Source organism: Rhinopithecus roxellana, chromosome 11, assembly GCF_007565055.1.
Source record: "Rhinopithecus roxellana isolate Shanxi Qingling chromosome 11, ASM756505v1, whole genome shotgun sequence".
NCBI classification, from domain to species: Eukaryota; Metazoa; Chordata; class Mammalia; order Primates; family Cercopithecidae; genus Rhinopithecus; species Rhinopithecus roxellana.
The window spans coordinates 3,663,484-3,689,290 of NC_044559.1; the positions used below are offsets into that span (position 1 = coordinate 3,663,484).

Genomic DNA, 25,807 nt, shown 5'->3' on the forward strand with positions numbered 1-25,807 from the left:
CTGGCCTTTCCTTGACCAAGGCAGCTGGCCGCAGATGCAGCCCCCAGTATGCCCAAGCATGCCTCTGAGACCAGAGGCTGCCCCTTGGCATCAGGGGGTACCAGTCACCCCTGAAGTCCCCTGGCATCCCAGGCCTCACACACTTGTCCTCTTCCCTTCCCGCCCCCAGCACAACAGACGTGCACACGGTGGCCTCCCTGCTGAAGCTCTACCTGCGGGAGCTCCCCGAGCCCGTGGTCCCCTTCGCCAGGTACGAGGACTTCCTCAGCTGTGCCCAGCTGCTCACCAAGGACGAGGGGGAGGTCAGTGGCTCCTGGGATAGCTCCTGGGAGATGGGCTGGCTGGGTGGTGGCCTGTAGACTCAGGACACAGACTCTGACTTTCCATGAATTTTCATGGCACATGGATCCTGTGGAGGCCTGCTCTGTGTTGGGGGTGTGGTGGAGGCCTGAAGCATCCTGCTCGGCTGGTGGAGGGGCCAGGCCATCCTGCTCAGGTCGGGGAGGGGCCCGGGCATCCTACTGTCTGCCTGGAGCCATACCTGTCTGCGGCCTTGGTCTCTGGGAGGGGTGGGTCCGGGGTGCCCAGCTCTGGCTGCCACACCAGTAGGTGCTCACACTCCTCATACCCGACTCAGGCCACTCGGGCCTTTCATGAGCTCAGAAACAGGGAGATCTTTTATTTATATCTTGCTTCCTTCCCAAAAGAATTTGAGCTGGCTCCCAGGACGGAAGAGCCATCCCTCTCGTTCCCACCCACGCAGGTGCTGGTTTGCAGCCCCAGGTGGCTCAGGGTCAGGGAAGGACCGTTTGCCTCCCCTGTGGCCCTGTGGGAGTTGAGGGCTCATTATCTGGCAAATATTTGTGTCTTGATAAGTGAGCTGAGTGCTGGCCCTGACATTCCTCTACCAGCCCCATAGAGGCTCACCCCTCACTCCAGCTCCTTAGAAGCAAGTTAGCTTCCCAGGAGGTCACAGCTGGGCCCTGGCCACTCCTTGAGGGGAGGTGGAGGTGGTGGAGCCCTCTGGTCTGTTCGGGCTGGGCCGCCATAGCCCCCACCTCCCTTCTCCTTGCCCACCCCTCCTCGCAGTCAGAGAAGGATGAGGGGCCTCATTGCCGGTGTTTGAAATTCTGTTATTCATTCCTAAGGGCACTCTGGAGTTGGCTAAACAAGTGAGCAACCTTCCTCAGGCCAATTACAACCTGCTCAGATACATCTGCAAGTAAGTGGCGTGGCAGGAGGGGAACCACACTTGCCTGCACTGGCTCCACACTCCCCAACCCCACAGTGAGACACATAACTCTTCCTTGTCAGAAGTCATTCCTGGGTCATTCCCCCGCCCTGCACAGCCTCACCCAGGGCGGATGAAGCAGGGAGTGGAAAAACGCAGACCCTGAGTTCATGAAGCTTACAGTCCCATGGGAGCAGCTGGTTTTAAACAGCCCTGGGTAGATAATACCCTCTGTCTCTCCTGGGTGCTTCTTGCCATCCTGTCCCCCCAGGCATCTGCCCCTTGACCCCCAACCCTTCATGTATCCCCATCCTAGACACTGAGAAGGGGCATGCAGGGGCAGTGCTGACTAGGGTCTGGGACTTCCCAGAATTTGTGCACACTGCAATGTGCAGCGTCATGTCCTCCTTTCACACAAATAGCGTGGGCCCTTGTCCCAGTGAGCTTTGCTTCTGATGGCCCTCTCGGACCCCAAGGGAAGCCTGCCCTCATTGAGCCTGGCAGAGGCAGGCTGCACCCAGTGGGCAAAAGCCCACAGGCAGCAGGGCTCAGCAGGGGTGCGGCGGGGCGTCCAGGCCACTCACAGGAGACTGGGTGTCAGAACTTGCTTCTTTGATGACTGCTGCTTCCTTACTTTGCAGGTTTCTGGATGAAGTTCAGGCATACTCAAATGTCAACAAGATGAGTGTCCAGAACCTGGCAACCGTGTTTGGACCTAACATTCTGCGGCCACAGGTAGAGGACCCAGTAACCATCATGGAAGGTAAGTGGGAGGTGTACCTGGAGGCCCTGGGTGCTGCCGGGGTCTGGGCTCATCTTGGTCCAGGGCAAGTCCTCCAAACCATCCCAGCCCAGGGCCAGGCCAGCAGGAGGGGTGGCTCAGGTGGCATATCTCCATCTCGGGGGACTTGGCAGGAGCTTCTGTAGACCTCACCCCGCCGACCCCCATGAGGTCCAGCTATAAGATAAAAAGGAACTTTGCCCTGCAATGGGCAGCAGCAAGTCACTGGGTGCAATTAGAATGGCCAATGGTTTCTGTGGATGGAAGAGGCTGGAGGGATGGGAGAGGTCAGCACTCTTGCCCTTGAACACAGACACGTTTACTTTTCTTTTACAATTAAGCAATTGTCATAGGTTCCTGGATGTCAGCTTTGCAAACCCTGGAGGATTTATGATAAATAACAATAAGTGATTAAAAATAGCAGCAACAGGCCGGGCACGGTGGCTCATGCCTGTAATCCCAGCACTTTGGGAGGCCGAGACGGGCGGATCACGAGGTCAGGAGATCGAGACCATCCTGGCTAACACAGTGAAACCCTGTCTCTACTAAAAATACAAAAAAAATTAGCTGGGCGTAGTGGTGGGCACCTGTAGTCCCAGCTACTCAGGAGGCTGAGGCAGGAGAATGGCGTGAACCCGGGAGGCGGAGCTTGCAGTGAGCCGAGATCGCGCCACTGCACTCCAGCCTGGGCGACTGAGCAAGACTCCGTCTCAAAAAAAAAAAAAAAAAAAAAAATAGCAGCAATAGCAGCTGCTTTCAGTAAGCTTCTACTAAGTGCCTTGTTTGTATCACCTCATTTCAGGCTTTACAACCAGCCTGTGCTGTGGTAATCGCTCCCTCTTTACAGATGAGGAAACTGAGGCCAGGAGAGGCAAGGGGACTCACCAGAGGCCAGTTAGCCAGTCTTAGCAAAGGGCATAGGTGTAGGCTGCCATAGAAGAGAGAGCCCACCTCATAGGGCCCATGGAACACTGTCCCCAGTGGAGTATGCGTGAGAGGCGTGCTGCTCAGACAGGAAGCCCACAGCTGAGGTTGTTCTTGCCCTTATCGCATGTGGAGGGACATGGTGGAGTGCTTTTGCTGAAGTCCCCACTTTGGTCTGTCCTGGCTGGGTCTCCCACCCCAGGGCCCCATGAGGCCAGGAAAACACAAGCTCCCACCTGCCTGGTGGTACAGATGCTTGAGGTGGAGGCCTGCCCTGCCTGCTTCATGGAGTTCCTGCCTCACCTATGTTCTTGGCCTCAGAATTCTTTCCTTGACTTCTTCCAAGATTCCTAGTCAACTTCAGTGGGAGAGTCCCCCCGGCACTCAGCCCTCCCTCCCACCCGGGGGACCTCCTAGCGTCTGGCCTTTGTGGTGAGGGTGGCGGGAGGGAATGAGGCAACTGGGTAGATGCCATGGTCCTTCCTGCACTGCCCACCTCCGCTGTGGACCCCCAACCCCACCACCGTAGGAACTGAGTTCCCAGCACCGGGGCTGCATCTCGGGGGCCTTGGCCTAGAGACGGGGGATTGTGTGTGTGTGAGATTATATGTATGTGGGATTCTGGGGGACGGGCAGGGTGCACTATGTGTGTGATTGTGTATGGGGGAATTTGGGGAGGGTGCATTGTGTGTGCAGTTGTGTGGGGGGGATTTTGGGGAGGGGGTGGGGTTCATTGTGCGATTGTGTATGGAGGGATTTGGGGAGGCTGGGTGGGGGATTTGTGTGTTCACTTGTGTATGAGCTTTGGGGAACCTGGGCAGAGTGCACTGTGTGTGTAATTTATGTGTGTGGGATTTTGGGGAGTGGGCATTATATGTGCAATTGTGTGTTGGGGGATTTGGGGAGGCTGGGTGGGTGTATTGTTTGTCCAATTGTATGTGTGTGTGAGACTTTGGGGGTGAATGGGGTGCATTGTATGTGTGATTGTAGGGGGGCATTTTAGGGGTGGGCGGGGTGCACTGTGTGTGCAATTGTATGTGTGTGCCCCCACACAGGAAAGATGGCTCTATTTCCTGTCCCAGAGCCCTATGCTCCCAGAGTGTGGACATTCAGGCATGGCCATTGTCAGCAGCACTGGGGTGACATGGGGCAGCCGAGAGAGTTCTGGCATCTCAGGTCCCAGGTTCCAGTTCCAACCTGCCACCTGCTCACCCTGCAGCCCTGGTGCCTGCTTCCTCACCCCACCCCGGCTGGAGGTCGTGAGCGCAGGCACAGTGCTTCCTCCCCGGCTTGTGGCTCTGTGCCTGAGGAAGACGGTTCTGCGGCCCCATCCTGCTGTCCTGCCTGGAGTTGAAGGGTGTGTGGTTCTTTCTTCTGGGCGGATGAAGGCTCCCTTGAGGGGCGGCCTGGCTCTGGTTACAGGGCCAGCTCCCACGAAGCTGGGTCCCCATGACTGGCAGAGCGACCCTGGGCCGGGTGGCTGGCAGCAGGGCCCTTCTCCGCCTCTCTTTCCGGCAGGCACTTCCCTCGTCCAGCACCTGATGACTGTCCTCATCCGCAAACACAGTCAGCTTTTCACGGCACCGGCCCCGGAAGGGTCCACCTCCCCGCGCAGGGGCCCGCAATGTGCAGTGGGGTGGGGCTCCGAGGAGGTCACCAGAGACAGCCAGGGAGAACCCTGCGACCCCGGCCTGCCGGCGCACAGGACCTCTTCCCTGGACGGAGCGGCCGTGGCGGTGCTCTCCAGAACAGCCCCCATGGGAGCGGGGAGCCGGTGCAGCCCTGGGAAGAAGGTGCAGACCCTGCCCAGTTGGAAGTCCTCCTTCCGTCAGCCGGGATCCCGATCGGGAAGCCCGAAGGGGGGCGGCTCGTCCCTGGAGGTGCCCATCATCTCCTCCGGCGGGAACTGGTTCATGAACGGGTTGTCCTCCCTGCGTGGCCACCGCCGGGCCTCATCGGGAGACGGACTCAAGGATTCGGGCTCCGTGCAGAGACTCTCCACTTACGACAATGTGCCCGCGCCGGGCGTGGTCCCCGGCATACCCAGCGTGGCCAGCATGGTGTGGTCCGGGGCCTCCTCCAGCGAGTCTTCGGTGGGGGGCTCGCTCAGCAGCTGCACGGCCTGCCGCGCCAGCGACTCGTCCGCCCGCAGCTCCCTGCACACCGACTGGGCCCTGGAGCCCTCCCCGCTCCCCAGCAGCAGCGAGGACCCCAAGTCCCTGGACCTGGACCACAGCCTGGACGAGGCGGGCACGGGTGCCAGCAACAGTGAGCCAAGCGAGCCGGGCAGCGCCAACCGGGAGCACGCGCGCCGCTCCGAGGCCTTACAGGGGCTGGTCACTGAGCTCAGGGCCGAGTTGTGCCGCCAGCGGACTGAGTACGAGAGGAGTGTGAAAAGGTAACGTGCTGCCCCGTGGAGTCTCCTGTAACCGGGTGGAGCCTGCAGGAAAGCTGTGTTCTTGGCACATGGGCGTCGGCCTCTGACTCGACAGCCACTGGCCCTGGAAGCCAGCCTCAGAGAGGGGAATCCTAGCTCTGGGAAAGCCCTGGGACTGGCAGGCTTGGCACGCAGTCCGTCTGGCACGCAGTCAGTGCTGCAGAGGCCTGCTGACTCCATGTGAGTGGGAATGCCCGCCCAGCCCACGGGGGGCCTTTGCTATAGGGGTGAGAACAGAGTCCGTGTGCAGTCTGCAGCTAGGGAGGAGGGGGCAGCCCCTGGAGGCAGGTCCTAGGCCTGTCCCAGTACAGGGGCCCATAGCCTGGATGCTGGGCGCCGGGAAGTGCCCAGGCCCCAGACCAGCCAGGCTAGAAGTGAGGACCCCTTCCTTGATGGGATCAGAATCCAGTTTCCCTGCTGAACCAAGCCCTTGTGCCCGCCCTTGTCACAGGATGGTTGTACTGCACCCTGAGACTTGCAATCTCACTAACAGAGGGCCGGAGTTCCAGCCTCCCATGAGGACTGGGGTTCCCCTCTGCAGTGAGGAACCTCAGCTCCTGGAGGCCGGGTTTTCCAGTGCAGGGGGTTTCCCTTAGCATTGCAGACTCCTTGGCCCCTCTGGCTGCAGGTCCCCATTAGTTGGCTGACCTGTTCACCTGGGTCCCACCCACTAGCAGGGAATTCCTTTTTCCATTAGAGGCAGTGGATGGAGGTGGAAGGCATTCCTGTTGCCCACTCTGAACCTGTGATTTCCACTGGGAGCTGGAATGGCAGCCATTGCCCTTTTGTTCTGCTGACAGCTGTTCTCTGGGTGCTGGAGAGTGCCAGGCATGTGCAGGCACCGTGTCTGCAAAAGGAAGAGACAGGAGAGGGGGGACCTTGAGGGCCGTGTCTGCAAAAGGAAGAGACAGGAGAGGGGGGACCTTGAGGGCCGTGTCTGCAAAAGGAAGAGACAGGAGAGGGGGGACCTTGAGGGCAGAGGCCCCTGCCATGGGGAAGGTCACAGCAGGCAGTGCCTGAGCCAAGGCTGGAAGGACCCATATGATGGAGCCGAGAAAGGAAATAGCATCAGTAGAACCCAAGGGCCTCCAGAAATATAGTAGAAGATGCTATCTGCTGCAGATGAGCTCACAGACCAAACTACAGGGCATGTGGGAACTCTTACCATGCAGAAAGCTGTCCATGCAGAAGGCTGGACTGGACCAGCTTCGCCAGTTGTGTGCTGAGTCCCTGGAGCTCCTCTGGCCTGCTCTGAAGTCTGGTTTCTCAAGGGAGATGCAGGACTGTTGGACTCCAGGTCAGACTACCTGGATTCTAGTCCCAGCTCCCCCAGGGATTGGCTGAGTGTCCCTGGCAGGATCTTTGGGCCCCAGTGACCTCACCCATTTGTACTGAGTGTTAAATGACTCAGTGGATGGGAGCACTCAGGAACCTTTGCTGCTTGCATTAACTCCTGCCTACTGGCTGGAGGTAAGATGAGGTTCCCAGAGGGAAAGGGACAGCAGTGGTAGCCCTTGTGGAGGGCCTGTCCTCACTAGCAGAGTGGTCTGGGCTCTTGTCTTGGTTGGAGGGAGGGTCTAGAGTGAGGAGGGTCTCTGAGCACAGGAAGGAAGGCGAGGGCATTAGCACCTGTCCCGTCCAGCAGGTGATTGGGGAATGTGTGTCCGGTTCTCTGGAAGTATGGAGCCATCGGGTAGGGGGTGGGGTGAGGCTGGCCTTGTCCTGGCCCCCAGGACTCTGGACAGAGCCCCTCCCCAGGGCCCTGCTGGGGAGTCAGCCTTCCTTCGTGCATTCCCAAAAGAGAACCTGTTTCCTGTGAAGTACCAGATGCTGTGCAGGTGGCCACAGCTGTGGCAAAAACTGATCCAAATCTCTCTCCACATTCTTATTTGGGTTGCAGGGAGACAAAGACCGTAAGCATGATAACTTTTGAAAAATACGCGGTGTGTTAGAAGGGAGATGAAGGAGGAGAACATAGAGCAGCATGGAGGGGAGCGGAGAGGAGCCTCAGGGTAGAAGGTTGGAGGGCCCTGGGAAGGAGACCCCAGAGCTGTAGCCAACACTGAGCCCAGGACCCCTACAGGCGGGGAGAGTTAGGAGGTGGGGACTGAAGATGTGTGGGGCAGGGGCAATGCTCTGGTCTTTTGCAGAGTGAGATGAGAATGAAGTGTGAAGCTGATGGAGGGTCTTGGCACATTGGGCACTGGACAGGCACACCTGGGTGCCATGCCGAGCAGAGCTTGCCAGGGGCCAAGGGCAGAACAGACCAGTTAGGAGGTGTGGGGGTCTAGGCCTGACCTATGGGGAGTGTGGCCCTATGGGGCAGCAGGTGGAGGTGGGGGAAGCGGCCAGGTGCTGAGCATATTTTGAAGGTAGAGCCAAAAGGTTTTGCTAGCTGATCAGATATGGGGCCAAGAAAAGGAATGGACTTAGGGGAGGACATCATTGTTCAGCTGAACAGCTGAAGGAAGGTATTCACCAAGAGAGTGCACCAGGGCTATGGAAGAGTGGTCTGGAGATGAGGGTCAGGACCCTTTAAGTTGGAGATGCTGATGAAATGGTGCAGAGTCATCAGCGTGTAGTTGGGGCTTGGAGTCTTGAGCCTGGCAGAGAAGGAACAGGGGAGGTCCAGGCCCAAGCCCAGGGGCAGCAGTGGGGAGGTAGGTGGCTTCTCTCTGACAGCTACCTGTGCTCCTGGTGGGGAGGGCTCAGGCCATGCTGCACGCTTAGTGATGAGGATGGAGGCCTCATTTTGGTGGGTTGGGGAATCCGTGTTTGTTCATCATGCACCACATACCAGGCACTGTGCTGGGCCCCTGGCATCTTCCAGCCCATGGTTACTGCTCTGAGGAGCAGTCACCCTCTGCATTTCAGTGTGGCCTGTGTCCTGCCCACAGCCATGTGGCTCACAGTTCACCAGGCTGGCCTTAAAATCCAGCATGTGTTCCCAGGGGCTGGGCTCAGGTGTGTTCCTTCGAGCAGACAGAAGCTGGTCGTCTGGTCAAAAAGACAGCCGTGCCAACCTTGGCACACTGCGGCATGAACCTGCATGGAAGCATGTGGTATAGGCTCTGATGGCGTAGAGGAGCACCATTAGGACCTGCTGGGGAGGATCACAGGAAGCAGCATCATGTTAGGGGCGCTTGAGCTGAACATGACAGGCAAGCAGGAATGGAAGTGACCACCCCACGGGATCTTCTGTGGGTCGCCACGTGTGGCTGGATTGTGGGGACGGTGTGGGGAGCTGTGGGAGGGAGGCCACAGCACAGGAGCAAAGGTCAGGGGACAGTCCAAGTCCCAACCCTCCCTATGGAGGGGCCTGTGCTGTTCCTGCCAGCTGGCAGGAATCCCATACTGCACTGGAGGGGCAAATGCAGACCCAGGGAGGCACCGAAGGCATGGATCCTTGTGTTGACATTTCAGGATCGCACGCTGAGGGGAGCTATGGCAGGGGACAGTTTGCTCATGGGTGAAGTACTGGGGTTCTTGTGAGGAGCAGATGAGCCGGGGTGTCCTCCTGCTGCCATGGCCTGGCCTGACCCTTCAACCCACAGTGAGCGCAAGCAGGTACACCTATGGGACAGTGAACCTGCCCGCAGAGTCTCCAACAGCATCTCTCCTTGACTTTCAGAATCGAAGAAGGGAGTGCTGACCTGAGAAAACGAATGTCTCGGTTAGAAGAAGAACTGGACCAGGAAAAGAAAAAATACATCATGCTGGAAATAAAGCTGCGGAACTCTGAGCGGGCGCGGGAGGACGCGGAGAGGAGGAACCAGCTGTTGCAGAGGGAAATGGAAGAGTTTTTTTCGACCCTAGGAAGCTTAACTGCTGGGGCAAAAGGTGCCAGGGCCCCAAAGTAAAAGGAATGGCAGAGCTTACTTCTGTGCTACGTCTGTTGGTCTCCAGCCATGCACGGAGTCAGAAGCCTCTGTATCTCTGGAGCAGCCAGGCGCTCTGGAACCAGCTGGAGAGAGAGATCCTGATACCTCTGTGGGGACTGTTGGGACCCCACACATTCCAGATGGGATCAGATGCTGCTCCAACCATGCAGCTCGTGGTGAGGGTCAGAAGGGGACAGTACCAAGAGTAGCGCTTAGCCCTTACCCAGGAAATGTCCTTCATGGCCACAGAAATGGAGGGCACCCACCATTTCTGCCACAGGATCCAGGCAGCCACTGGGAGCAGTTAGCTTTCTTTATTAAATGTGCTCACAGAGCATAGTGCCTTGTTACCTGGCTCATTTTTCATGCTGCGCGATGTAGGTGACCACTCCTGTTTCTCCAAGGGCTAGGAGCGCCCTGAGGTATGCCCCTGGGTGGATTAGCACAGGCATTGTGAAGTGGGATGTGAAGCCCCCCGAGGGACAGGAGCCTTGTGCTTTCAGCTCTCGTGTCTGTGTGCTCAAGGTGGGATGCCTTTCTTTACTCCCCCGCCCCCTAGCCATCTGGACCTCTGCAGCTAGTTTCTGTCTTGGGAGGTCCCCTGGGCCTTCCACCATGGCCCCAGCTCTGCTCCAGGGCCAGAGCCTGAGTGCGCACCCAGCGCAGGTGCTGTGCTTGGGCGAGGTGTGGGCAAGTGTGGCCGCTCTACAGGAGGGCTGAGCCAAGGCCATGGGAAGCATCTGTTCACCATATTTCAGGTGCCCATGCCTCACCCTGGGCCCTTGCCCAGCGCCCTTCCAGTCCCTCCTTCCCTGCTGTTCACCCCCCTCCTCTGGCTCATCCACAGACCTGAAGGCTCCTTTAGGGCAAATCCCTCCAGAAAGCCTTTCCCAACCACAGGGCACCCAGGCCAGGCCCGGCTGGAGCTCCTGGGCTGTGCTTCAGGAGGCAGCAACGCAGTGCCTCTGGGCCCAGCAGTGTCACACTGCTGTCTTCACCTGTTCCCCTCACGGCGTCCTGATGTGTGGCTGGCCCCTCGCTGCCCCTGAGCAGTAACCTGCAGGGGTTTGTTCAGGGAGCAGTGGTCACCAGAGCGTCCAGTTTCTGACCACGGCCACTAGAAACGTCACTCAGGCCCAACCAGCTCCACCTAAAGTCAGGTATAAACATTGCCCACATCTGATGCTTTAAATGCCAGGGGCTCAGTCCTCCCAGGAAATGCCAGCTTCCTACCAGGAAGGCAGGCCCGCAGGGTGAAGCAGGCAGGGCGGCTCCCACACTGTGGCCAGCTACCCATTGTCTCCAGGCAGCTACCAGGGGCTCGTCCACCAGGAGGCGGGCACCTGCTCAGGGCCCTCAGCAGCATCAAGGTCTGGATGCTGGGGCTCAGGAGGGTCTGGGGAGAGTGGCATCTGTCCTTGCTCAGCCACTGACACGGCGAGCCAGCTGTCTGGGTGATGGGATTTTTCCCTGGGGTTGAGATGCTTCCCTCCCCTCTATTCAAGGAGAGAGAAGAGAATACGAGGTGACTTTGAGTCCTCACAGCAACCCAATGAAGTAGAAAATTGGCCCTATTCTCCATATTCAGAGGAGAAACTGAGGCTTGGAGAAACTGGGTGGGAACAGCAGTACGTTCTGATGACCCTGTTGGGTTCTCTCACCACAGCCATGGAATTCTGCTGATTTTGACCTGGAGAGAAAATGCCACCAGGCTATCGAAGGAGCAGAGGAGACTGAAATGGGTTTCCCATGATGAAAGGAAGCTTGTCTGTCTGTCTCAACCACTAATCCTGGCAAAGGCTTAGGCTCCTGCCGAGTCCCCAGTAGCGATAGGAGCTCATGAATGCCTGAGCCACATCTGCCACCTGTTGGCCAAGTAGGATCTGCAAATGCCATTCTTATCTCGAAATGAATTGGCGTGATTATTCAGTTCTGTTCTCCAATCTCTATGTAACCAGCACTGGGCATCTCATCTGTAAAACACCTGACTTAAATGTCAGGCACACTGAGTGAATGAGGCTGACCTGTCAGGGGGTCTCTAGTATCCCCACCACTACCCACTTCTCTCAATTGAGTTACATTTGCTGAACCTGGTCCCAAACTGACAGATTCCCATTGTACTTGTTACTGTAATTACATCATTTAATATGAAGTAGACTCATGAATTACATGAATTATGGACATGAAAAGGTAGGCAATTGATTCATCGAAACCCTGGAATGCTTTAGACAGACTCAGTAGAGGCACATTGCTAAAAAATATTGTCAAATTAAGTATGGTTGAATGAAACATGCAATAGCGAGAAATGGGAAGAATCTGGGGTTCTGTTCTCAGAATACTTCAACAGTGTCGTAAAACTTGTGTTTGACTTTAAAGAAATACTGGAAATTGTGAATGTCTCATACCAAAAAAAAAAAAAAAAAAAAAAAAAGTTGGCTTATGTTAAAAGAATAACAAATGAATGTACATGTTCTTTAAAGTTAAAATACAATTTTAAGGGTATGTGTGTGAGAAACAGAAATAGAAAAGGAAGATTCCTTGTCAACTGGCTTTTGAGTGACGGACCAGGAATGAATCTTATTCCTGAAGGAATTTTGGAATGGAACCCATATATCCATGTTTCCCTGGTCTGTGGGTAAAAATGGAGTCAGTAACAACATTTCACGGACTCTCTCCCTCTCCTTTGGATGCAGAACCCCAGGCCCCTGCAGAGCCCTCCCAGTATCCTAAGTAATTATCTCACGAGTGTCTTGAGTTCCCAGCTAAGCAGCCGTGACATTGCCACACACTGCCGCTGCCTCTCTTTACTCCTGCCTCCGCCAAGAACCCCCACCTGTGCCAGGATTGCTGTCCTTTTCTACCAGCCACATTGCTACTACTTCTGTCTCCCAAAGCAAGCCCTGCAACACTTGAGCACAGGGGTCTCACAACATGTTGCAGTCTGTGAAGAAGTGGGGTAGGGTAGGACAGGGTCATGAAAAGCCCAGCAGGGACCAGACACTCTGAGGGCCTATTGCCCATGGTGAGAGGTTTTTATTCTAAGGGAGATAGGAAAGGATTTGAGAGCTTTACATTAACTCACATGAATTGACTTCCATTTTGATAGTGGAAGGGGAAAGAGCTTTTGAAAGATGGGAACTCCTGAGCATGTCTGTACACTGCTGAGCATGACCCAAACGACAGGGAGAGAGTTGCAGGCAGGTTCATAGGAATGCAAAGCGGTCTTTGAGAAGTCTTGAAAAATGCCAAACATGCTTACCTTACATAGCATGCCCCAGAAGCTTTTGTGCAGGGGACGTTTTTATTCCCATAAAGCTGCTCAAGCAGAACACAGCAGTTTCCAAGCGAAGGCTCCGGAGCCCGCCTGCCCAGATGCAGATCCTGCCCCTGCCACGTGTGACAAGCTGGCTTGATGACCCCACTCCAAGACAGCTAAATCTCTATGCTATCTGGGCATTGGGTCTTAACCCGATGGTTTCATAAATCTCAAGCCCCTGCACTCACCCCATAGCTGGTTAAAAAGTTCACCAGGTTAGGAAACCAGCAGCAGCTGACCCAAAATTCCTGGTAGAGAATTCCTGTTTTTCTATGATTATTTCCTCTTTCCCTTCTTTCAGTGAGCTTTTGATGTCTGTCTGTCCACTGTGGTAAAAGGAGACAAGGGGCAGGGTCTGGGCCCATTTCACAGGGGACTGAGTAGTAGTCTGGGCCCACTTCTCTAGGCCCAGGTCTAGTGGTGGCCATGGCCATGGGGATGGGGAGCCTCGGGGTCAGCACGTGGGTTCATTGGTTCAGCTGCACACTGGAGGCAGGTGGGGGGTGGGCTTCAGGATCTAGAACATCTCTTCCTTGTGACACATCAAATCGAGGGAAACACAGCATTTAGTTCACATCAAACTCTTCTGGGTATGTTTGCCTAGAGACACATTCAAACAGACATGAGGGACAGATGTTTGACTTGACGAACCTGTATGCCAGGGTGCTGAGCTGACTCTGATGCCAGGCAGGATGATGGCGGTAGCCAGCACCCACCGAGCGCTGGCCAGTCCCTGCCCTGCATGCACACGCCAAATCCTCCCAGCAACACTGCCAGGTGACATTAGGCTTCCCACAGGACAGATGACAGAGCACAGCCCGAGTTGAGGCACTTGCAGGGAGTGAGGCAGCCAGTGAGGTCAGGATGCTATGTGGGTATTTGGCACCAGAGCCCATGCTCACATCACTATAATATCGCAGCGCTGCATGCAGTGTCCTTATGTCACACTTTGAGGGCCATGAATGTTGCATTTTCAGAGGACAGAAATGGTGTAAAGGATAGGTTCTAGTCATTAGCTTACCCGGCCCACCATTTCTGGAACACCTACTTGCCAGGCATTATCTCCAGTAGGACAGGCTCTTCCATCCAGGGGATCCCAGCGTGAGGCATCAAGAGAAGATGAGAACACAGGATGCTGTCAAGTAACAGTAAGAGGCATGGCTCAGCCAGATTGACACTTGTCTAAGGTGATCTAAATTCTCCATCTTGACTAAGCTCACCTGGACCCGCAGGTCCAGGTGAAAGACCCCAACCTTTCCAGGACCTTGTCTCATAAAAACACATGTGCCTGGCCGGGCATGGTGGCTCACTCCTGTAATCCCAGCACTTTGGGAGGCCGAGGTGGACAGATCATGAGGTCAGGAGATCGAGACCAGCCTAATACAGTGAAACCCCGTCTCTACTAAAAATACAAAAAAATTAGCCAGGTGTGGTGGCGGGCACCTGTAGTCCCAGCTACTCAGGAGGCTGAGGCAGGAGAATGGTGTGAACCTTGGAGGTGGAGGTTGCAGTGAGCAGAGATTGTGCCACTGTTCTCCAGCCTGGGCAACAGCAAGACTCCATTTGAACTCTTTTCTCCCTTTGAACTCTTCTGATCCCTCAGTCTACCCCTCACTTCTCTCAAGACACGGTCATGATTTCTTTATATTTCCAGCCAAGTTTTCAAGTCCTTTTCACTACCTGCTTCTCCACTCACTCGAACTAGGCCCCACTTGCACTTCTCTAGGTAACTCTAAAGTTTTACATATGGGATATCCAACAGGAATCTTTCCACTATCTTCCTCTGTCCACAAAATGATACTAACAAAAATAGTGCAAGGGCCATACGAGCAAATGACACAGATCTCACAAGAAAAGAAACTACGATAGCAGCGGTCTACAGGCAGGTGAGGGAGCAAACCAATCGTTCCCTTCCTCCCACTCCTGGAGCGGTAAGTTGGAGTTGATGCCATACCTGACATGCATTCTGTCATGGATACTTCAAACTGAGATGTACAAATTGCAAAACACACTGCATGTATTTTCCTTGCACCATCTCTGGTGTGCCACCCAATCACTGGGCTCACAGTCTTCCACCAGCTTCAAACGCTAAGCTTGGCGACTTCACCTATGCCATGGCAATACATCTAAATGAGTCCCTTTCTTCCCTTCTCTCAACTGGGTATCTTCAGCTGATCAGTCACCAATCTCCACACCTCCAGCCTAACTGCACTTGCTTCTCTTGGCAGTGATCATCCTAAAACAAGGGTTGGGTCATAATACTGCTTTTCCTCCTCACAAACTACCATGGGTTCCTATTACCTACAAAATAAAGGCAATTCCTGATATTTTCAGGTCCGATCCTCAGCTTGTTTCAATTCCAAACTCCAACGTGTCAGTCTTCTCTCCCATTTCTCCCTGTACCCGCACCCATGCCAGGCCGTTCCTCAGTGCTTGCCCGTGCACTCACTTAAATCTACTTGCCTTTCCTTCAGCCTGGAATACTCTTCTCCAAACCTTCTTTATGCCAAGGCTCAAAACACAGTTTCTTTGTGAAACTCCTCATTTCCTCTAATCAATCCCTGTAGCCAGGTCCTTGGTCTTCCATATACACCATTTCAAGACTCTGTCATCCATTTTCTATTTCCTACTCCCAGCTTCCGGCACACATCTATATCACCTATATGCTTCCATTAATAGATGAAATTAAGTAAAGTACATGCTAGAAACCTAAAATTTACACTGCATATTTGAAGTATCTTGGTTTCAAATGAAGTCCAAAGAAATACTGGTATATAACCTGTAACAGCTAAAAAAAATTTTCTTAAACCACAAAATCACCACAAATCAATCTTCACTTAGATCAACAGACCTTTTTAGGAACAATAATAAAAAAGAAAAAAGAAAGTACCTAAATTAACAAGGATGAATTATTCCACTTTACAACTGGTGAAAATGAAAAAAAGTAAAAAGTTTATTCTCAACATTCTGACACTTGCTTCTGCTACCCAGTTTCTCCTGGGAGGCCTCTCTATGATGGTGATGAAACAGCTCAGCAGCCACGGGCAGCTAAAAGACCAGCCCCTTCCTCTCCGCTCCTCAGAGAAGGGCAGTGTGAGTTCAGGTGAGGGCAGAGACGGCACGGTACAAGGGTCATTTGGAGCAGGAACTGTGCAAGATGGAGTGGCGTCATCACAGCAGCTGGGAAGGTATGCAGCAGGGACCCTATATTCCCACACAGCAGCACACCCAATGTAGGCAAAGAGCAAATAAGCATGGCAAAAGTTGGAAACATTCAAAGCTAAAATCTCGTTTTGAAACAGACCCCAATTTTAAGTACTTATTTTTGCCAAGTGGTCATGATGGCTATTCTCTCATATGTCTACCACAAACTAGGTTAAGGGCATTGAAGCAAAGTTCCTTTGTTAGATAAAGTTTATCCAGCAATTTCAAACACAAGAAATCCAAGACTAGATCAACCAGATAATCAGGGTTAAAGTTTAGGCTCTTCACAATCTGTATAAGATCCAAATCTAAGAAACTGGTCCTAGAAAGACCCCATTTCTCTCAATCCACAGGCAATCCTAAAATTGCCAAGAGAAACTTTACCACAGATTTTGTTTTCAATGAAAAAACTCTTAATTTCATAATTTTCATACCACTTTTTTTTTATTTAAAATATTATAACCAATTGACATACTAGATAACATTGTTTACATTCCAGTGGTGCATGTTTAATGACTAGGGCATGAATGATGAAAAATCACAATAATGATCTCAGCATTCCCTAAAAAGTGCCCCATTTTGTTTTGTCTAGAAGAAAGGAGAGGGAACGGAACACAGGGAAGGAGAGGAATGGAGGAGGAATGACATCGCAGAGGAAGAAAAGCAAATGTCAGTTATCATACTCAGGTTTCCAGGTGTGACACCCTGCTGGCCAGGATAAACTGTAATGAGAAAGTAGATGCCACAGTCCAGGGAGACACATAATTCAGTCTAACTTCATTATTCAGCTAAAAGATTAACAGCTTCTCAAAAATATACCAAATATTGGGCCTACAAAAGTAATTTATTTCTTCGTAAAATTTTACTAAGATTTACTCCTTTTGTAAAATGTAAAGAATGGACTGGTATCACGAGCAGGTTTCTACTTACAAAACAGTAATAATGTCAACGAGCACATCTAACACAATTTTCCAAGATACACAGTGAAAGATTTTACATGTGTCTCTTACTGATGTAAGGTATATACTTTACATACTTACTGGTATTGTTTCAACATTGGCTAAAAAGTATTTAACACACATTTATAATTCACTCAGTAAAGATCTAACAGGGCAACAGCTTACTTGGGAAAGCATAGAAAATTAGTGTGAGGTAGTTCAATAAAAGCCTAGTTTAATTTGTAAGTCATTATGAGAATAGGACATTGTGCAAAATTAATCCACAGGTAATATTTCTCAAAAGTTTCAGTAACGAAGAGAATCTAAACTAGAAATGGCCAGAAAGTATTACTCTTACTAGACTCTCCTTAAGAGCACTTAACGAAGAGCAGTCAGTTTGAAATTAATTAGGACTTGTTTTCCTTATGAGTTTTCTAATTGTACCCCAAACTATACATTTCTGCTTCAATGCCCTTTACCTCTTCATCTTTCTTGCTATTAAGGAAAAATTAGTTTCCTTTGATTCCGGAAAAACCTAAGAGAGATCAGTAGAAACACAACGCACACAAAAAATGCAACAGGATATGGAGAGGCAACATTTAAGAGGGCCGCTAATGACAGAATGGTGGTGTTTGGTTTACCTACTGGTAAGAAGAGTTTACTGGTGTCTTGGGGCTTCATGCATCCACTCTATAGCTAATGTGTAACTAATGAACGACACTCACAAACTACAACAATATTTTTGAAAATATACTATGTTTTAACCTCAAAATGTTGTGCAGGCTAGTGCCTAGGCAAACACTGAATAGTTAAGTCTTCATATGTGTAGCAGATACTGGCCAATAGTGTAAACCATCTTATCTGTAACCAAGGAAAGAGCTTCACTTTCCTGCTGCTGATTTCACTATCAGACAATGATGTCCTCTTCCCTCCATCTTTCAGACAACACAGCAGGATTAGCATAGAACAGAACAATGACAAGGCTGGCAGGAAAGAGTGCTTCTTTGCACATTGTCAAGCTTCTCTGGATTGTTAAGGGGGTTGTGTGTAGGCTTCTCATTTAACAGGCTGGTGTTTCTCTTAGGAACACCTGGTATGAACACACTGTGCCTTTACCAACTTGGAAGAGTGCACGTCAGGAACAACCAGCAGCCAAAGGTGCAGGACACACTGAAAACTGTTCAGCAAGCGGTATGACAGAGCTGAGATGCTCTATTTGCGTACAGTATAACTAAGTGATCCCAACAATACAATGGTTTTACAAATGGCCAGTATATATTAGAGGGAAGAGAACAGTAACCAGGAAGACACAGGTAAAGAATTAGCATCTCTTTCTTAATCTATGAAGATAATAAAAATCTTGGTCAAAATAACTTCCTGATAGTAAGACAGTGAGTATATTAAGTATATAAAATTGAAAAATCAAAATTATAGAAGAAAGGTGGTTTCACACAAGTACTACCTGACAGAAATGTTACTTGTAACTTCTCTTGGGAAAAAAAATGTTTAAGATGCTTAAAGGATTCCAAAATAAAAAGAACCAATACCTATTTAGCTTAACAAATTTAAGAGCAAAATTGTATTTAGATGTAGTAATTTAAAACCTAGGGCACACAACATTTAACAAAGAGATCTTGTTTTTAGGATATAATTTGTTAAATATTTTAGTTTACACTAAGTAATACGAGTTTGTTTTCTTTGAATTGAACTGAACATGATGGTTGGCAAGTGGCAGCTGGCGTTTACAACAAATGATACAGTCAGACACCTGGTTTTCCTTACTTAACCAAAATCTGTATCAATAGAGATGGCTTATCAGCAATCAAGGATAAAATGTGAGAACCTTCTGAAAGCACGTCTGCTGTGAAAGTGCAACAGTGACATAATCTACGTTACAGAAAATACAGCTAATTGTCAAATTAATATAAACACTCATTCTCAAATTTCTGCTAAAATTGTGAATCCAATATTTCCTGTCTACAATTCAAGAGGTGTTATAGTCTTAAAACTCTAATTTGTCTAATCAAATTAATGCACCTTGTTGTATTAGAAAAGGGACTGATAAAAAGGCTGGGAAGCTGGAAATCATGACTCTAAGCCATCAAAAACAAACCTGCTATTTCAAAGTATATAAAAAGGCTAATGTATTTTAATCTTAAATATTGCACATTAACAAGGATGCAAAATATCTCATTCAAAAGGAATTTTGCACTAAATATATGGATAAAATGCCAAGCAAATTTTCGGACACTGCATGTTAAGCCACACCTGTTCTTCCCGTTGGTCACGAATTCCAAGGGGCTTTCTGCCTAGAACCTTGCTGCTTATGTGAGTATGCATTTCCTAGTTCATTACATGAAATCCCTCTTGTTCCAGAGATCATTTAAAAGGTGCCTGGGTCTATTACAGACAACGTATTTCAGAAATAAAGAGACTTCAAAGACATTTTACTTGGGAAAAGTTCAGTTATAGAGAAATAATTCTGCAGATAGAAAATGTAAACAGTTAACATACACTTGTCAGGAGCAGCACCATTCTTACACTACTCGACATCCACATTGCATGTTATGTTGAAAATCAGGTATAAAAAAATAAAAGACTCAGACTAAATAACCACCATTTATGCCTGCTCTGCTCAATGTGAAGAAACAGTCCTTAGAAAATGACATCCTATATATGGCTGTGTGCTACTATTTTCAGATGAACGGTATATATTGCTCATTTGATACATCACCTGCACAAATCTAGGTAGGCTTTGGAACCTCCCAATAGCTAGTATAAATATGATTATGCTACAAGTAGAATCAAATGGCCAGAAACACCAGAACAACTGGTGTTCAACTGACAGACACTCCAAGTAATAGGAAACCGGAAAGGTCCAAGGGCCCGAAGCTGCAGGAGAGGGAAAGACTAGACTCTAGAACATTGCTGGGACCTACAGCCTGAGTAGATTAACTCAGTGTATACAAAAACAGGCTCATAGCTAGTAGAAGTGAACCATCTGTTTATTTGCATTGAAATGTGTTATTCATGAAGTATCCTCTTGACTTTATGTGATCATAAACTGAGCATGCCACAAATTTGCAGAATACACCATGTTCTTTTTACTTATTTCTGTTGGGTAGGGTGGGGACATAAGGTGGTGGTAGACACCCAGCATCTTCAAAGACATGCTCTGAGTTATTCTGCCACTTAGATGACAGGGCTTTTGCCAAAATTGAGTAGGATTGCCTACCAATTCTTGTAACTAAATTAGGATTGGCAAGTAGCAAATATTGGAGGTCTCCTAACACGTTCATCATTTACAGTAGTTATTCCTGAATATAACTGGCTACAAGTTATTTTCCCTCACTCCTCTGGGGTTATTTCATTGATAAGCACATAACCCTGAAGGATAGTATCATGAACAAAACATCTGAAATAAATTCTAATAAAAAAAACTATAAAAATCTTAAATAATTCATGATATAGGCAAGTCACCACATAATAGTTGCTTTGATAAACAAAATCTTACAAATTCAGTTAAAAAAATCAGCAGCATAAGATAAAGCAAATATGCAAAAAATTTAAAACATGATAAAATAATTCGGTTTACATTATACAGTTAATTACAGCAAAAAATACAATACAGTTTTGTTGCTGTTTTGAAACACAACTTAGGTTTTAAATTACATCACTTGAAATTAAAAAAAATAAACTACTTTACTACAAAATGAATTCTACATTTTTTGAAAAATCACTCAAAAATAAGACCACTGAATTGTTTTCAAAGTAGTTCTATCAATGACTAACCGACTCCCCGTCCCTCCCACCCCCCCACGGCCCAAGTAGTCATCTACAGCAGCCCAGAGGCCCAGTTGATGCTTCTAGACTGCTGTCTGTATCCGAGGCCAAAGTCGGATCTGTTGACATTGAAGACACATCATTGACAGACGACGATGACGATGGATGCTGAGAGCCACTGATCACTGCTGCACCTGTGCTATGAGAAACAAAACAGCAAATCAGTTGCAGACAGCTGCAGATCAAGCTACTTGCACTGCACTGCCTGCCTCTAGTGGTAATTTTTTCTCTTGGGTTTAGAAGGCTCACTAAAAATAATCGCAAATGATATCCAACACACTAAAAAACACTCTTCATTGACAGCTATGAGGTGAGAATTCTGAAAATGTCTAGAATCGTGGAGTCCTATCCTTTCAATGAATGTGTTTTTCAGTTTAAGACAAGAATTTACATCTGAGCCACATTTAGAAATGGTCCTGCAGCAAGATCCACAAATGGGCTTCAGGGTATGTGTGAATACTGCTGATAAGACATGCAAAACTGTCTGTAATGCCTTTTTTTGGACAGAAGATCTTAAAGGACTGTATAACTACAACAGTTAAAAGCTACTTCCCTACAAAAAAGTCTTTATAGCTTCGCACTAAAAAGGAAAAATTCAAATGATTCAAATTTGAAACAAGATGTACTTCTGGCACATCTTGTTTTAAAGCAAGTGCCAAGACAAGGAATAAAATAATTTTAACAGGAAGAAACCTTAATTCAACTGCCCCAGTTTATATGAGGTTATGGGACATGCTAGTGTCACTCAAATGGCCTAGTTAAGTAAACTTGGGTCTTCTTATTTCTACTCTAATACTTGATAAGTAGAAATATGGATTTATTAAATAGATAAAGTAGGAGCAAACAGTTTCTTTTGCCGAAAGTATTACCTAACAAGGACTTCCTAAATTTTGAAAAGTAACACGAATACCTGAGCTTGAGACAGAAATCCTCTCAAGGAGATTGGTTTGGGAAGGGGACAGGAATGACTTACGCTGGGGGATAGAGAAAAAAGGTAACTCATGCACTAGGCTAAGTACTTTTAAACCACATGAACACTAAATAAAGGTCATTCCAAATTTGAATAACGCAAGTTACTTAAAAGTTCTCAAGGATACATTTATGAAATAAAATCAATGGTCTTCAAACGGAACACTGAGCAGAATTTCTGAGGGTGAGGTTCAGGCACCCAATGATGCTGAAACCAAATGGGCTGAAAACCACTGCTCCTGAATCCAGCATCTGTATTTGAGATCATCCCTCCATTCTGTTCAGGTAAGCAATAAAACACTTCAATACGAAAGGTCCTCTGCGAGCTTTTCTTCAAATGCAAAAAGAAAACTGGCAGTGTAGTGGGAATAGGAAAATCTTTAGGGGGGGTACTGGGAGACAGAAAGGAATGGAACCACAAGAGACAAAGCAGGTGATGGGAGTTGAAACGGAAGAGAAAAGCAGGATGAGTATTTCAGGCCTGAGAGATGAGAGGTAAAATAGGTGATAATCTCCTAGACCCAAGAAAAGTCCATTAGCTTCCCAGTCAGAGTGAAACTAAGAGAGTATATTCTTTTTAGTTCAGTCAATACTTGGAATGAGCCTTTTCTGACTGAACAGTATAATACATCTGTGTAACATACATAGTACACAATGGCTAGTTTCTAAGACTTGTACTGAAACATTCAGACCATAAAAGGGCTCCAACATATACAATTTTTACATATGCCTCTAGTTCAGGGTCTATTATTTTATCCAAATGTTTTAATCTGATAAAAATTAAATTTTAAATGCATTAACTTTTTAATCTAAAAATCAAGTACCTAAGGAAAAAAAAAACCACACTTGTTTTCTCTTTAAAGCAATACAGTAAATTCTCAAATATCTGAATGGTGATAATATGGAAAATCGTTAGTCTCAGGTGGGTCATTCCTCTTTCAAGTGAGTCTCTACACACTCAAAGCAGGCAAACATACTTTACTATTAGCCAAACCAAAATAAAGATAGGAAGGCACTCAAAGGGGAAAAAGAATAAAATTCATTTTAAAAATCAAGTGGAAATGGTACTATGGTTATCTGATATTTTGATTTACCAAGCACTACTCCTTTTGTTTTAGTACATAATCAAGAACGGAATATTTTCATAACAGCTTAATTTGCTAATACTCGTCTTTGCAAGCTATAACTGAGGATCCAGAAAATGTCTAGAAACCTCAATTTCTTTTCCACTGACTTATTTTGTGATCATAAGCAAGTGTTGGACTAAGATTCAAATTATTCACTTACAAATTAAGAACAAATACAACTGCTCTAACTCATGAGATTACTACATTTACTCAAACATCTGGCACTCCAGCTGTGCCACTCAATTGGATAGTATGCTAAAGTATAAAACTGTCCCACATAATGAACTTTCCAAATCCCACCTGAGCCTCCATCATGAACAATTCAGTTATACTACTACTATGTAGCAATACAAAGCTAATTAATTACACGAAGCATTTATAATAGAGCTTTAAGTTTGTTAGAAGTAAACTGTAGAGAAAAGTCCATTTCCAAAATAGGTAAAAGCTGTCAAAACCCATTTATATTTTCAACAGGATCTACCCTATAATCTGGAAGACTGCATTCTTGATCAAAGATTTAAAATATACAACTCTAAAATACATAACCAAAAATGTCAAAGCAATCCACAAAAAATGGCTTAAACAATTATGTTTATAGTCACCATAGTTTTAAAAAACCTTACCCGTATACAACATGCTAGATACATCTTTGTTTTTCCTCAAAAGTAGAAGTTTCTGAGGAATTAAAATGGCATAGTTTTACTTCAAAATCAAGACCTATCTTTTCAAATACTACTCACTCTTCAAGGCTCAGCTCAATTTCACCTCCTTCATACAAATGTCTTAACCTCTGTAGCCAGAGAAGTCTCTGTTGCCAGCCAGAAACAAAATGAGAGGCTGAAAAAACCACACACTCTGAAGTTATTGTATTAGTTCATCTACATAATAGATTTGGAATCTTACGTTATTTCAAATTTCTGAACTTCAGTTTCCTCAGCCATAATGTGTGCGATAATCCTATACCTTAGGGTCTTAGGGGCTGAATGAAATAAAGTATATAAACCACCAGTGCCTGTCACGTGGTATGTACTTAATGTACATGTTACCTGCCATTTAACTTTTCCCCTCTATTCTTTATACTTTTACTTGTACTAACATTAAATATAAGATCAGCTTATGATAAAAAAAAGTTTTAACTCCTACAAACCCAGTTCTCTTCTTAGAGAAAGAATACCTTCTAGTGATGGTTTTAATGTTATTGCCTTCGTTCAATAAATCAACAATATCATTTTGAAAGACAGCAACTTGGTACTACATGTACTAAATTTTGCAGTGAAGCTTTTATTTATCCAAAGTAAAGACTGTCAACATCACAGAAAGGTATGTATATTGAATTTTGAGAAGTTTCTTCTTTAAAGACCCAGCAACAATGCCAACAAAGTTTTTTAATTTCTGTTCTTCAACAGAATGTCAATATCATAGAAAAAGATGTGCATCTTATGAACAGTTACCGATATATTAGTATAATGTATTAATAGAAAAGTGTGTCAGTGCTTTCAAATTTCACCAAACAAACCATATTTCCTTATACTTATTAAGCTTGGAATAATGATGATTTTGTAAGTATGGGAAGAACTGCAGGTTTCAGGCCACTGAAGATTACAACACAAGAAGTAAACTGTAATCTTAACCAAGCTTATATTGTAACCAACCTAAAGGAGAGGGCTGCCCCCGTATAACTCCATTCTTGGTTCTCTCCTCCAAGTCCATAACTTCCTTATATATCAATTCTGTAAAAGAAGTAAACAAAAATGAACTTTTCAAAGTCTAAGAGCCAATCTCACAATGCATGTATGGTTTAAGTGGAAATTTTTATACATGTGAAGTACTTCAAACAGTGTCCTTACAATGACAGTCAGTTAAGTGTCAGCCTAAGATTCAAGGATGTTAATAACAATTCCTTGACACTCAACAATGGACCATATCGAAAGGAAGTACTAATCTTTCCTGTAACCACTGTTTTTCAGGTCGGTTTGATGGTGCTGCGGTAGAAGCTTTCTTTTTCACTCTACCAGCAACTTGTACTACAGCATATCATACCACATATCATTCTGCACTACCATCTGTCTCAGGGAGGGCTTGAACCATGTGTCTTACTGACTTCCATTTCCTGAGCCCTGGAATAGAGCCTGGCGCACTGTGGGTACTCAACTAGATAAATGCTACCAAGATTTAAATCACAGTATGCAAAAGCTTCATTAATCAGAATGAAAGATAAACACATATTTATTGGAGGAAAAGAAACAGGTAAGCTACATTTCAACTCCTTATGAGTAAGCATGGTTATCACTTCCAATAACATTTCTCCATGGGAATCTATCTTTTTCTCTTATCAGGCTTCTGGACAGCAAGCAGACCACTGCGACAACTGTTGCAACTGAAGAGAGACACTGGGAGCTGCTCTGCTGGTATCAATATATGCGCCTCCTGTCTTACATTCTTCACTTATATTATCATCAGAAGTGATTCTGATGTTAAATGTGATGTGCCTTGTGAGTCTGAATGTCTACTTAAGAACCTTCGGCCAGGAGTGGTGGTTCATGCCTGTAATCCCAGCACTTTGGGAGGCCGAGGCGGGTGGATCACCTGAAGTTAGGAGTTTGAGACAAGCCTGACCAACAAGGTGGAACCCCATCTCTACTAAAAATAAAAAATTAGCCGGCATGGGGGCAGACGCCTGTAGTCCCAGCTACTCAGAAGGCTGAGACAGAAGAATTGCTTGAACCTGGGAGGCAGAGGCTACAATGAGCTGAGATTGCGCCACTGCACTCCAGCCTGGGCAATGGAGTGAGGCTCCATCTCAACAACAACAAAAAAGCAAAAACAAACAAAAAACCTTCTTAAGGTTCTTAAGTAGACATTCAGACTCACAAGGCACACCACACGTTAACCTTAATGGTGGATGCCACATCATCACCACTATTTATCATCTTCTTTGGGTCATGGAATCTTCTGAGAATTGTAAAACCCTCTTCTGAGAAAAACGTACAAACAAAAAATATTGCATCGAATTTCAAGGAGTCTGTGTTAATTCCTGAAGAAGAAAATTCTGAGAAAGAATCCCTGATTACAGAGTATGACATTTATATTGGTAATAAGGTAAAACAAGAGAATATGTTGGAATGAACAACAACTGGACATAAGTTTGTTACAGTA

General features: G+C 47.5%; 2 protein-coding genes across 20 annotated transcripts in view; one reads left to right on the forward strand and one right to left on the reverse strand.

The window, feature by feature from the left end:
* ARHGAP22 (Rho GTPase activating protein 22) overlaps positions 1–9,593 on the forward strand; it is a 216,395-nt gene extending 206,802 nt beyond the window's left edge. For all 5 annotated transcript variants that reach the window (XM_030941408.1, XM_030941409.1, XM_030941410.1 and 2 more), the window contains 5 exons: positions 170–302; positions 1,149–1,222; positions 1,873–1,994; positions 4,455–5,334; positions 9,005–9,593. In XM_030941408.1, the coding sequence (XP_030797268.1) occupies positions 170–302; positions 1,149–1,222; positions 1,873–1,994; positions 4,455–5,334; positions 9,005–9,233 (1,438 nt within the window). In that variant the 3' untranslated portion in view covers positions 9,234–9,593. The remainder of the gene's footprint in view (positions 1–169; positions 303–1,148; positions 1,223–1,872; positions 1,995–4,454; positions 5,335–9,004) is intronic.
* A 6,606-nt stretch (positions 9,594–16,199) lies between these two features.
* MAPK8 (mitogen-activated protein kinase 8) overlaps positions 16,200–25,807 on the reverse strand; it is a 130,590-nt gene continuing 120,982 nt past the window's right edge. For 8 of the 15 annotated variants that reach the window (XM_030940779.1, XM_030940783.1, XM_030940781.1 and 5 more), the window contains 2 exons: positions 24,304–24,381; positions 16,200–20,689 (listed from right to left, as the gene is read on the reverse strand). In XM_030940779.1, the coding sequence (XP_030796639.1) occupies positions 20,544–20,689; positions 24,304–24,381 (224 nt within the window). In that variant the 3' untranslated portion in view covers positions 16,200–20,543. Of the gene's footprint in view, positions 20,695–24,303; positions 24,382–25,807 lie in introns of all 15 variants that reach the window. The other 7 variants (XM_030940791.1, XM_030940793.1, XM_030940792.1 and 4 more) reach the window with 2 other exon arrangements.